The following is a 14,490-nucleotide window of genomic DNA, read 5'->3' as shown; positions in this document are numbered from 1 at the left end:
CTAACCTGACAAAGGAAATAGATACACAAGCCCAGGAAGCACAGAATCCCAAACAAGATGAATCCAAAGAGGCAAACACCGATACATTGTAATTAAAGTGCCAAAGGTTAAAGACAAAGAGAGAATCTTAAAAGCAGCAAGAGAAAAGCAGTTAGTTACCTACAAGGCTGTCAGCTGATTTCTCAACAGAAACTTTGTAGGCCAGAAGGAATTGGCAAGAAATATTCAAAGTCATGAAAAGTAAGGACCTATCTATCGAAACTATCATTTAGAATCGAAACACAGAATGAGCTTCCCGGAAAAAGCTGAAGGAGTTCACCACCACCAAACCAATATTACAAGGAATCTGAGGGACTTAAGATGAAGAAAAAATCAAAAATATGAATAAAATGGCAATAACTACATATCTGTGAAAAATTACTTTCAATGTGAAGGGATTAAATGCTCCAATTAAGATACGAGGGCTCAATGGATAAGAAAACAAGGCCCACACATATGTTGCCTACAAGAGACGCACTTCAGATCGAAAGTGCATCTTAAAAGTCTCGGTCTTATATTAATTTTTGCTCCAAAAGACACACTAGAATTGATTGCCCGGCTATGTCTTATTTTCAGCGAAACACGGTATACAATGGAATATTACTCAGCCATAAAAAATGAATTTTTTTCCATCTGTGACAACATGGATGGACCTAGAAGGTACTATGCTGAGTGTAGTGAGTCAGACAGCGAAAGACGAATGTCATATTTCACTTATAAGTGGAATCTAAAAAACACAATAAACATGAAACAGAAATCAACTCATCGATAGGGATTAAGTACAAATTGATTGCTACACAGTCATGGGGATGTAGGATATAGCATAAGGAATATAGTCAATAATATTGTAATAACTATGTGTGGTGTCGGACGGGTACTAGATCTATGGGGTGATAGGAAGGTTTGGGGGATGGCGAAAAAGGGGAAGGGATTAAGAAATACAAATTGGTAGCTACAAAATAGTCATGGGTATATAAAGTATAGGGAATATAATCAATAACATGGTAACTATGTATAGTGCCAGGTGAGTACTAGTCAGGGGGATCACTTCCTAAATTATATAAATGTCTAACCATTATGACATACACTTGAAACTAATATAAAATAATATTGAATGTCAACTCTAATTGAAAAATGTAAAAAGGGAGGAAGATCAATATTATGATAGCAAGGTGCAGTGTCAGATGCTTGCTGGACTTACCATGGTGATCACTTCTTTAGCACAGGGAATACAATAAATAATGTGGTAATAACTCTGTATAGTGCTAGGTGTGTACTGCTGAATAACTGATGTACACCTGAAACTAATATAACATTGTATGTTAGCTGTGTTTTAATAAAAACCTTTCAAAACAAAGTGAAATACTGCTATTCTGTTCTACAAATAAATAAGAGTATGTTCACTGAAGCAAGGATGACTAGCTGTCTTCATGAGAAATACATAAGGAATGCTCAACAGCAGGGTCACAAATGGTTGTCCCTTCCACAAAAGTAAATTATTTAATTAGGAAAATAAATCGTTTGCCATTGAGTATTTCTTTTTAAAAACCTACCTTGTAACACAAATGACTAAAATATTGTACCACAAAAAATATACTAACACCAAAGTTATTCAGTCAACAGTTTTGAGTTTGTCTTTAATCCCCTTTTATTGCTTCTTGCTTAACAATGTACAGAATCTTCCAGCTGAAACCTAAGTGCTTTCTTGGAATCCTTTATAGAAGTACATCTTCTCTGGAGAAAACTCACTCTTTCCAACAAGAAATACTAAGAAATCCAACGGTCTAGATTTCACAACTCTTTAGTTAAAAAAAAAAAAAGTAAGCTATGTTTTTAATTTCAGAAAAATTGCTATTATACAACAAACTTTTTATTTTTTCATTCATAAAAACAGTCCACAGCATTCATAAACAGGGTGGTAGAAGAAATAAAAAGACACACTTTTCAGGTGGATTTTTTAAGTTTAAGAACAGATGAGTCGGTAGCAATTTAATACAGATGGAAACAAATACAATCCATATAAAAACAGGAGTTGAAAGGGGGAAAAGAGGTATATCAACCAAAGTAAATTTAGAGCTTTCAGGCATGCAACTCAACATCTGAATTTTCTTCACTTAAAAACCAAACCAGGTGCTTTAATAGGTGTTCAAAAAGAAAGCTACAAAAGTATTGCAAAAATGTTAGCCTTACATATACCACACACATAAAAAGAAAGAAATTAATAAATCCCCAGCTATACCTAGGCTAATCACAAGTTTTCCCTAACAAAGACAGACAAAGAAAAATAACTTTTTACAAGCTTAGCTATGAGGTACAATACCTTAGAGCTCTTACTTGGATGTTTCCTGCTCATGCTCTTTTCAGTATAAACAAATATGATTTATGTAATGAAATACATACTTGAAGAATTCCTTAAAAAAGAATCACAAGTTTCATTGTATATATACAACAAATTTTTAATTATGTACTGAAAATAAATTACAGGAAATAAAAACTTTAAAATGCAACAGAGGACAAAGTCACGATAAACATTCCCATTGGATTCCCTTGGGGGGTGAGATTGCAGTGTTCAAGATAAATATCACAAATATATCAAAAACTTCAAATTGTCTATGCATTCACACACTGACATGAGCCACAAACATTCCTTCACAGGGACTGTACTTATTAGCCTACCACAGAACCAGATTTTGCCATAAACTACAAAACTTTTAATACAAAATTGTTATTTATATATTTATAATTCATATACATGCCCTATCTGTGATTTTAGAAAATAAAAACTACACAATGTACAGACACTCTTAACTCATAGCTGTAGGCAACAATTTTGGATGGAATTTCTCCCCCAATAAAATTAATGGCATATTTTATGTACACGAAGGCTAAACTGCATAATGACAGTTCAGTTTCCCAGATATGCATCTCCTTTTAGGGCAGGTTTATAAATTTGAAAAGGCAAGACAAATGTACACCTCAGAATCACTTTCTTAGCTACAAGAGTTGTCCTGTGATTTCTGTGAAGTTTCTGACACATGCATTTATGTAATACTGGTATTGAAGGCAGTAAAGCAATATATACTTTAAATGTAGTGGCTCAATAAAGGCTTCATTGTCATTCCAATCTGATTCTTGATACAGTGATTCATACCTTCTCCAAAAATTAAAATTTCAATGGGACACTGTGTTAGCGATTCTAAATAGATTTCTTAAAATATATCCCTGAAATATCCTTTTACATAAGACAAATTTCACTAACATTAGATTAAAAAGGAAAAAAAAAAAGAATTAAACATGGCACAAATGTGCATGATAAACTAATGCTCCTTAGCCAATCTTCATGCCTTAGGAGCCGTGAACAGAAATCTTAAAACCAACAAACAATTTTCACACTCTGTGGCAGCCATCTGTGAAGCCAGTTATACTAAACTACTTCTACAGTTGATTGTAAACTTTGGTTTATTTTTATTTGAGTTCTCATTGTACAGCAAGCATGAAAAAAAGGGAGAGTGGAGTCCATGAGGAGATGAACTGTCAGTCTGTCTTTAATCGGGCATGATGAGACACCTGGTCAGTCAGGCCTGCTTTGATAGAGTTTGTTACAGACTGCCTTATGTTTTCCTCCATCAAATTATCACCCAGGGGCTTCAATACCTGTGGTATGAGAAATGTGCAAAACAAATAAAAACATGAGGTAAAAAAAGAGTTACATATAAAAATAGATATAAAAATTCAATTCAAAGCAATGAAGAAAATAACCAGGAATGTGGGAAATAAAAAGACGCTTCTCCCAAAAAATGTTATGATGCTACAAATAATGCAGTTAAGACATTTTAAATGCAACAAAAATCACTTTCCTCTTATTCAAACCATTTACAATTCCTATGAGATGGATGTGCAATTCCATACCCTATATGCAGCATCAAATCTGGTATGTATACAGCATTTATGCAGACCGGCCCAGACGGTCCTGCTTATTGTCCTACATGTATAAGTGTGAACACTTCAGATAGAGAAAAAGTTTAAAATACTGTCTAATTTTTCTTCTTGTTATTGTTGGATGACAGTCTCTGTCGCTGTGCTGATGAAAGAGCACGATGAACCATTCGACGTCTAGTAACTTCAAACAGTTTGGAAAACACCTAAAACATGGAGTGATTTGTTAGGAGAATGACTCAGAGTGCTTGAAGTTAAAAGAGTTTAAGACTACAAGAATTTGAGACTTTGTAGGTTTCTCACCTTCCTGGGACTCCTCTGAAGCAAAAGAAAAGAGAAATGCAAAAAAATTTAGACAAGGTTTGTTGACACAGCACAGATCTTCTCTGACTAGTGACCATCTTACCTCAACTATACTGAAAATAACTTGACACACTTAGTGTCTTCCACTTAATGGTTTTGTAATAATGGAACCTCTAAAATCCTAGAATCAATGCTGCACAGGAGATGACTGATTTTCAGAAGAAGACATCACAAAATTATTGAAATTCATGTTGCAGAAAATCAGTAATAGTCCAAAATTTTAAAGTGGATAATATTTTTTTAAAGTGAGGTTGTGATAGCTTTTAATCCACCTTCTATTAGAAGATATCAAAGGAATATGAAGAGTATGAATTTTGAGATAAAAATTTAACAAATATCCAAACACAAGCTTCCAAATCAGATCTGGACAAATAAGCATTTCTCTAAAGAATATGTACAAAATCCAAATTAATATAGTGTGCGTCACTTTGTAAAATAACAATGACATTATTATAAGAAAAGTCAACATCCAATTAACTTTCTTTAAAAAATGGCTAACTTCATCAGTCTTTGAATTTAAAACCCAAACCAACATGAACTTGCATATTCTACATGGTCAAATAAGCCCAAAACTTCATGGGCCCAGAATGGTATCTGAAAATGCCTATAATGCTGTCCATCAGTAATAAACTGTAGCTTTCATTCTGGTCCTTGACATGATGTTCAAGTATTTCACGATGATCATTTAATGACAACTCCTTAAATGGAATTTTCTGAACACAGGCAATTAATTCCAACACACACAGTTGGCCAATATACAACATGGCTTTCCTTAGTAGATTACTTATCAGGCCCGACTTTTGATTTCTGGTTTGAGGTAAAAGATTATGATGTGAATTCTGGTTGAAGTAAAAGAGCATGATTAAGAGAAGTTAGTTCTGTTTGTAGCACTTTGCTTTGTTCATTAGCATTTCCATAGTACAGAGGTCAAACCAAATTTTTTTGCTGTAAGCAATCCTTCTAGGATTGTTCCTTGTAGTTCGTACAACAGTAAATCACTACTATCTTCACAGAAGACAACGATCACCCGAATACCACCTAATATATAAGCATGCATCGCTTCTTGCCAATATTAGTAAGAAACTTCTTTTGCTTTTCTAAAGCACCGCACTTCTGATCTTCTTTTCCTTACCTTTGTAACTTTCACCGATCTTTTCTTCTCTTAAAGAAAAATAATCCTTAGAGACTTGCCCTGCCCATTGTCTGGTATGGTCAGACCTATGATTAAGAATCTATCTAAAGGATATTACAGATTTAAGCCAATCAAAGCACTCTATAATTACGATTTTAAAGAAAAAACACTCTCCTGTTCATACTTTATATCCAGATTATACATCCAAACAAAACAGAAAACATCCTTTTGACATTCCTCATATAAAGGAAAAGTAGGTGTGCAAATACTGTGTGCAGAGAGGGGACCTCAGGGATGAAATTAGTCACTGAAAAACCAAAAGATAGATACCAACCTGTTCCCATAGTGTTTCAGCAATCTGATCAATCATTGTTCCAATTTCTCTGAACTCCCCAGAGTATTTAACATATGCCCAAGTACAAAGAGAAGTCAGTGCCAACCCCATGACAAGGTTACACAAGACGGCTATAGAGTTCAGGCCGATGAAGCCAGTCAGTCCTGAGATTATATACATAGCAAACATGACTGCAAACAGCGTGGCAGGGGTACGAGCAGCATAGAAGATATTTTTGCCATCATTGTGCTTTATAAAATTTGCATAGGTTTCTTCGATTTCAGCCTCCAGCTGGTCCTGATAACGACGGCAGAATTCATCTCCACCCATTTTTTTTACTGAACGAAACTGTTTAATCGCCACTTCCTTGAGATCCAGGTGTTTTCGCTCCAGATCCGAAGGCGCAATGTAAGGCTTGTCCCCACCACATACCTGTACAGACACGATTACAGTAGGACAGATTACATGCTAGAAATAACTGTCACTCAAAAGCTCCCTTCTCTTCTCATAGTTTTCAGTCTAAAAAAGTCAAACCACTAATGGTTCAGTTTTAAACTTGTTCATAATACCTCACACATAATTATAACCTATTTATTTCTTGTATGTTTAACTGACTCAGGCAAAATAAATTTCCAAATATGACTAATACAAGTAAAGACAAAAAAATTACACTGCAATCTGTACCTGACTTCACTTGACCCATCAATACATCGTAAGAGTACAAAAGACTGCTGGCTAGAGAGTGAGTAAAAGATAACATAAAAAAGGTACTTTGATGTTCAAGTTAGCAAACTCAGCATAGAAATTGCTACTGGCATTGACCTAATGTTATTTACATCAGAAGCTACTAATAACAGCTCAATCATGTGTCAGAAAATATTTCAGTATGGCTTGTATAATAACATACCACTCATATCCTGCACTCTATGTGAATTATTTTCTTACTTTATTGCCAGCAGATATGATAAACAGAAATCAGGGAATGATGTAACATAACAGTACATAAGGAGCACAAATTAGTTCACTTATTTTAAATATAAAAATCTTCTATCTTACTCTAGTGTCAAATTTAAGCTTTATTTACAAACCTGTTCCATACTTTTGCAATAAATCTCTCTTGCTCCTGCTACTGCAGCAAGATTATTAGCTTCAGCTGTTGCCTAAAAAATAAAATATGTACCAATTTTATGCAAAACAATACCTGATGACTCTATAAATTCTGATTAAAACAATAAGTTAATGTACAATGAACAAGTCCGAAAATGAACCAGAGAATATATTACCAATTTCCAGCTCTCCTTTCCAATGGGAGGGAATACCAGTACAAAGGATATAAAAATTGCTTCTAATAGGACTGCCTGCCTAATTTTGCTTTGCTTAGGTTTGTTAAAATGGGTTTGCAGAAAATACCACATATGCTCAGGAAATTACAGAGAATTAAATAGATACCATCCTAAAACATCTCCAGATGTAAAGAATCAAGAATTATCCATATGATTCTCTTTCTCATAATAAGTATTACACAAGAGACATTTTTAAAACCACAAAACAGCTTACTGGGTGAGATTTATGTGAAAATACTGCTTAATCCACTATAAACCTGAGAAATTGCCCAATGTGACAAATCTCTTAAAACATGAACTAGGCTAAAATAACACTGTCCCAAAAAAACATATTTTTTAAAAAGAAAGAACCCATATTCATTAGGAGCAGCTCTAAATCATTAATACCAAGGTAAAATCAGCCTTATTTCAAATAATATACACTGTTAAAGACTCAGAGAACAGAAGAAGCTTGGTTCAGAGAGGCCCATATTAAGCTATCTTCTGCAAAGAAGTTTTCCTACACTTTTCGAACAACTGAAGAGAAGGTACTGAGGATTCTTATTTCTTCTGGTGGTCTATATGTTTGCAAGGTCTGTAATCTATAGTTACAAAACAAATCATATAAAAAGTTCAGACCCATGATATGCTTTGCCTTAAATATCTAAAATGTATTCACATGCAAAGAAGCACCCCATTTCCAGCATTTATCTCTAAAGCAAAGATTTTTCTCCTTCATAAATAAATATATGTACAATGCACACACTACCTGAAGCATGGACTTTGGATGTGGAAGTTCCTCTCCTTGATAAATTTTAATGTAAGCCTAAAAATACAGAAGACTCATTAGATTGACAGGTTATGCAATTTGGCTCTACATCCCCAAAGAAAAAACAATCATCAAATATAAAAATGATTCACACTATTAGAAGGAAAGTCTAGGCTTTAAAAATCATCTACTTTCATGCCAACAAAATTAACCCTAAACTCAATTATTATTAAATGTGTGTTACCAAATAGTGCCCTACAGAAACAATTCTAAATATAATCCCAACTTGCATAAAAGTTGTACCTCATATTTAGAAGTCATATATAAAATGTCATCTACTTTATGAAAAGAAATCCATACTTCTCCCCTACTGCCAAGGTTTCAACTAAATGTTACAAAACATTTTAATTCAGTATTTTACTTTGACCAGTTTAAATTATATTTCAGTTCAAGAAAAAAATTACATAATTGTGATTTAAGAGTAAGATGGCAAGGTGGGAGTTTTTAGTAAGTCCATATAGGAACTTTTCAGCCGAACTTTCTCCTGACTCTAAATTAATTCATAACTAAACAAAGATAGTATGAAAATAACCAAGTGTCCTTAAAATGACCAAAAACACATTCCTGGTTAACTGTATTTTCCCTTCTACCTATCTATAACTACAATGAATAAATATAATCTTCCATAAGGGTCTTGCTCTGGCAATCAAACTATTAAGACTAGAGAAGAGCAGAGGAAAAAACATGTATGAATAATTTACTTGAGCTCAGAAACCAGTTTTGATACTTTTAGCTGCTCTTATCAAGTCCTCAGAACTCTGAGAGAAGGCTTTTGTAAGAATCAAACATGCAGAATTATGATCCCAATACCTATTATCGTTCACAAATGATAGAGCTGTATTACAATAATACGGTAAATGGTTTTTCTTTCCATATGAGAGCTGGAGAACAAGTAGGATAATTCTGTAAACAAATAAAATCACTGTCTAGAAGATACAAGTTGTCTGCTAATCTTAAATACCCTTAAATATCGATACACCCTATTTGAGGCAGAAAAATAAATCATAAATTTTACTCTTTTGCTTTAGATAAGAAACTTCTTGCACATATACATGAGTTTTAAGTCACCTATATTTCTAACTTAGACAGTCATTTAATATAAGAGATTTCCTACCTTAAAGTATTCTACAAGATCTCTACAAGTGACTTTAGATCCACTTATCTCTTTTTCTACCAAATTTTCAGGGGCAAGCAACAATGGAACCAGATTTCGAAGCTCTCGTTTAAAGTCTTCATCAATATCTAGTGGACACGAAATTAGTCAACATATTAGTCAAAAAAAAAAAAAAAGGAAAAGAAGTCCCCATTGGTAAGAGTTCATAAAATTCTGTTTCATGAAATAAGAGTTCACAACATCTATTACTAAAGTAGATTCATTTTAAAAATGTATCCAAACACGTGATTATCTCCTAGAAAAACATACATCCCCCCTCCACTCTACTACCCCATTTCTCCTTATCCCCCAAGAATCCTCTTCACTCAAATAATAAATAAAACAAATTGTGGACTACCCAAACAAATCCCACGTTAAGTATTAACTAACCCACCCTTTTCAGATGGCAAATAATTCATGAAATTGTATTAAATTTTAATACTAGATTTTGTTTTTTCAGCCATACTGTAAATTTCATCAAACCCCAAGCCTTTTACCACCATGCTCTAAATAATCCGAAAACATACACAAAACATTATACTATCACCCCTGAAACAGAGGCTTAAATCTGATTACATCAATAAAATAATTGGTAAAGCTTTTCAGCAGAAAGTAATCAGATGAAACATTGAAATGTTCAGAATTTTTAAGACATTGGTGCTGAGCAGCAGACCACATTAGAAGACATTAATCAATATGCTAGCTGTTTGGGGAAAAAAAAACAATGAAAAACGAGAAAGACCAGAGAGCTTTACAATCACAGCATTAACAATGCATCTAAATGTCTCCAGTACAAGACAGAAAATGTAAGGAATCATGTATTTTTTTTAAAAACTTTCAGCCCCTAAAAAATAAGTTCTGATTTTAGCAAGAATGGGAATTCCCACCTTTCAATCTCCCATCAAAACTAGGATTAGTTGCAACTTTAAGACCAGGATGTGGTAAAAGGAAGCAACCAAGATTTGAGAAACAATTGTGAATGTGCTTCCTTACATTCTGCAGTTCTTCGTGTTGATTTTGTTTTACCTGAGGGCAGAAGGAGACAGAGTGAAGGTGCAAACAGGAGAAAAAAAATTTTAAAAAAACATACACACACTCATATGCATACACACTTCACTCAAATGCTATTCCAGATAGGTGTTTTTTGACAATATAAATTTTTACTCAAGACCCATTTCTGACCATTTTGGTAAGACCCCACTTTGTCTTAACCCAGAAAAGATGTCCATTACCATGTTAGCTGCCAAGGATATGAAAAAATAATAATTAATAATCTCAATAACTAACACCAAAATAACAAGTTGTGATTGTTATTTATAAACCAGATAATAAATTAAGAATTTGCCTTTAAAGTACTTATAATGATGAAGAGAAAAACAAAGTATTAATTTGCCTACAAATAAAAAGGTCAGCGCCTGAGCAAAATAACAAAGTGAAACACTCCAGTGCAGTTCAAAGAACCTTAGAATTTATTAGGATTTTAGCACTCACTCCAAATGATTATTTGTGATTAAATTATGTAGTTATCAGTGTTTTGGGAAGAGGGATTGCTATGTATTTTTGGAAGAAAACCCTAAATTTAGATTTTTAATAACTACTTATCCCAATATACTCTCTCAAAGACTCTTCGCAAAAAATATTCTAAAAACACACATGCAAAACATACACCATTCATAATCAACAAAACCTGGAAACTACCTAAATCTCCATCAAGAGTAGAAAGGAAAAATTGTCTACTCACACAATGGAATACTGCATAGCAATAAGAATAAAAAAAAGCTACATGCAACAATATGGATTAATCTCAGAAACATAATATTGGGCAAAAGAAGCTAGACACAAACAAGTACGTACTGTAATTTCTTTCATAAAAAATACAAAAACAAACAAAGTCTGTCAGAGGTCAGGATAACAGCAGAGGGTTTATGGGGTGGGAAGGGTCAGTGGATGGAGGGTGGTGCTTCTGGGTGCCTCACGACTGTTTGTACAAATTCATCAAGCTGCACACTTATGATTTGAGCACTTTTCTGTATCACTTCAATAAGACATTAAAAAACCTTCTTGTCTTTGCAGTACATAATTCCGAGTTTAGTCTATGACTGATGTGCTTTATGCTAATTTCTTCTAAAGAAACCAGAGAAAACTCTTGATGACTGAAATTATCTCTGACAGCAGGGTCGAGAAATGCCTTTCAAATAATCCAAGAATGAGGAATTGGTTTTAATCTTATTTTAGGAATAGTAAAATTATATTGTACCCCAACTCTTTGAACATGGTTGAAAAACTAAATGCATCATTGCACAGGCAAACAAAATTTTCTTAACCAAAAGACAGAGCCCTCTTACTTATGCGTAAAGGGACCTTTATGTTTCTTTTGTGCATGTGAGTTGGATGCCTGGTATCTGACCTGAGTGTTCCCCAAGTACTTCTATGGGAGGGTGCCTTTAGTAATGTAGGATCATGTTGGTGAGATTATTTCCCAGGAATGTCTGGTGTGGCATATTGCATGAGACTGGAGTCTAGATATTTGGGTTCTAGTCCCAGTTATCAATAATTAGTTAAGTGACCAAAATGCAAGTCATTTTTCTTGGTTCCAGTGTCACTGTATGTACCTAAGACTGAACTAGATGATGTTTAAGATCCCTTTCCTAGCTCTAATGCTGTCATTCTGAGAGAGTATTCCGTGGAGAGAGGGTCTCACATCATCCAAAGCATGCACACCGTATTTATTATCCTGGCTCTCCCAAACGCTCAGAAGCTCAGCTGGGCCAGAAAGAGACATGCACACCATCTATGTAGGTCCAAAAGGTCAGTCTCCTTCAAACTTTTATCCTTTGAATATTGATTTACTGAGGGGGGCAGTTGACTCTGGAGAGAAATATTTGTCCCTTCATTTCTATTTAAGGGCTTTGTCCTCTTTGGCAGGAGTGCTACCAATTTACTTTTCATCAATTATGTATGGAGTCATCTGGGCTACTTGGGATACTCAATTTATTCCAATGACAGAGAATGGTAGTCTACGTAGCAGGGAAGGCAGCCCACTCCTTTACCTGGCTTGATGCTTATGCTCTCTTCTCTAAGAAATGGGGGCTTACCTGCAATCTCTTTTCAAGGAATTGTTTTCCACCTTCCAAACCATATGCATGTTCATAAGGATAACTCCAATCTCGAATCAAAAACATTAATGTCTATACACAGAAAAAAAATCATTTCTTATAAAATTTTACAAAAAAATCACTACTTGAACAATTAAAGCCTCTCTAACTCCCCTAAACAATCTTTATCAAAAGATATAGTAAAAAATGGTTAATATTGTTCATAGCTATATCAAGGGCCTACCTAAACCAACAACACCCCCAACCCCTATACCAAGCAATTGCCTCCATTTGCAAACCTCACTATGTATAAAGCGTCATCACAAGAATACAGAACTTTTTTTTTAATAAACAAAAGGCATATCAGGGCATACACATCACAATTTTAAGTCAAAATTGTATAACTAGAAGACCAACTAACCTAATTTTCACAGAATTTTTTGTTCCTATATCCTTAGGTGTCTCAACCGCAGCCCTGCTGACATTATGGTACTTGTGCATGGCTGCCCTGTGCACTGTTGGATGCTGAACAGCCCTACTGGCACATTAGATGCCAGCAGCATTAACCTCTCCCCACCCCCAAAACTGTGACAGACAAAACTGTCTCCAGACATTGGCAAAAGTCCTCTTAGGGACAGAATTACCCCAGTTCAGAAAAACTAAAATAGGCCAAGTAGAATATATTTCACCCTTATACACAAAAATGAAGCCATAACCTGCCCAAATATTTCATAAAAGTGATCCTTTGAGCCCGATAAGACTGAGGCAGAATCAATGCAAACCCATTCATACTAAAAATCACCAGCAATGCTATCACACAGGAAGGACTTCACACTGACTAGCAAACAGGGTGGAGTCTTTCTCACCTACTGTAACACAACTGACCAAATAGCACTAATGTCAACTGATAAATTAGCTTTGTTCTTTTAATCTGTCATGAAAGGACTCCAAGAAGCAAGCAAAGCTTCTAAAGTAACTCCACCCAGGTTAATTTCTGACTTTATATTCTATACCTAGCATTTAAAAGGAATAAAAACCATGGGGATAGAGGGGTTGGAGAAGGAGGAGAGATATAATAAATTCTGGAACTTTCTATATGAAACCAAAGTAAAGAATAACAGGACTAACCTCAACTTGTAATATACCATAAAAAAGCTAATTTTGAAGTAGTTTATCATGTTAAAAGAAATTTAAGTGACTGTCTTGTTTTGGAATTAAATAACATCTAATTAAGAGAAACATTATTAACCTCTTAATCTAAGTATTAAGCATCAATACATATTCATTTGTTCTATCTCCTATCCTGTGAGCCTACTACTGATAAGTTGGTGATGACATTACCATAAATTAGTATCAACTAAATTAGCATTCAGCTAATTTCACTGAATCTGTTGCTAAAAATGAGTTTACTATAATATCCTCGTGTCTTCAGCTACAAGATGAGGTGGTGTGATAACTTTGCACAGGTAACTTTTAAAAAAATGATAAAATATTTATTTACCTGAAATGGTTTCTGGTAGATTTCTTCCATTGCAAGTCTGCCGTACTCTGTAAATAACTATTAAATCAAGTTATTTAAAATAATGGCCCCAGAGAGATTGAAAGACATCTGTAAAACTGTTCCATATCAGACTACTAGATGTCAGAGCCTTCAAAATCATTTGAAAGGCAAGCATTAATTTTTCTAACTGACTGGGTATATATTAAAATTTAATTAATAATAAGTTTAATAAAAAGTTAAGTCATATCAGTTTGAAATCATACAATATTCAATCTTAGTATAGGCTTCTAGATATAAAGTCAAAATAAAGTAGGAATTAAATTTTCAATACTTTGATATACATTCTTTGAGACGTTCGTACCTGCAAGTGTTGAAGATCATCTTCTTGAATATTCTGAGACAAATTATATACCTGTTAAAACAAAACGTCAAAAAACAAAAATTTTTATTAGCATTTTATTTTCAATACCCAGCTATGTATAACTTTACTTGTGGAAATACTGGCCATTTTATACCTCAGCAGAAATGAATCACTTAGCCACTATCTTAAACAATGGTACAAGAAAAGGATACTTTTTTTTTCCTTAACAGCCAGGATAAAATATTAAGAGGGAAGCAGTGGTGGTAAACTGTAAAAATCATGAATACAAACATATGGAGTGGCAGACGTTAAGAAAAAAAGTGTATTATGTAATTTGCTTTTCTCCTTCTCAAAGTTACTTTAATGTTAATGAAATGGTCACTTTTTTTAAAAAGTGAAGTTTCCACAATTATTTTTCTAAGTCA

General features: G+C 34.0%; 1 protein-coding gene across 3 annotated transcripts in view; it reads right to left on the bottom strand.

Annotated features, from left to right (window-relative positions):
- Positions 1–1,676: 1,676 nt before the first annotated feature.
- Positions 1,677–14,490, bottom strand: part of ATL2 (atlastin GTPase 2) — an 83,219-nt gene continuing 70,405 nt past the window's right edge. Inside the window, exons 5-14 of one of the 3 annotated variants that reach the window (XM_033124710.1) lie at positions 14,066–14,116; positions 13,705–13,761; positions 12,204–12,296; positions 9,996–10,134; positions 9,070–9,197; positions 7,896–7,952; positions 6,893–6,964; positions 5,805–6,236; positions 4,279–4,293; positions 1,677–4,181 (exon numbers count right to left, since the gene is read on the bottom strand). In XM_033124710.1, the coding sequence (XP_032980601.1) occupies positions 4,074–4,181; positions 4,279–4,293; positions 5,805–6,236; positions 6,893–6,964; positions 7,896–7,952; positions 9,070–9,197; positions 9,996–10,134; positions 12,204–12,296; positions 13,705–13,761; positions 14,066–14,116 (1,152 nt within the window). In that variant the 3' untranslated portion in view covers positions 1,677–4,073. The remainder of the gene's footprint in view (positions 4,182–4,278; positions 4,294–5,804; positions 6,237–6,892; positions 6,965–7,895; positions 7,953–9,069; positions 9,198–9,995; positions 10,135–12,203; positions 12,297–13,704; positions 13,762–14,065; positions 14,117–14,490) is intronic. The other 2 variants (XM_033124712.1, XM_033124711.1) reach the window with 2 other exon arrangements.

The sequence above is a fragment of the Rhinolophus ferrumequinum genome, chromosome 13 (genome assembly GCF_004115265.2).
Source record: "Rhinolophus ferrumequinum isolate MPI-CBG mRhiFer1 chromosome 13, mRhiFer1_v1.p, whole genome shotgun sequence".
Lineage (NCBI taxonomy): Eukaryota > Metazoa > Chordata > Mammalia > Chiroptera > Rhinolophidae > Rhinolophus > Rhinolophus ferrumequinum.
The sequence above is the reverse complement of the archived record's forward strand: the minus strand, read 5'-3'. Positions and strand labels throughout refer to the sequence as shown.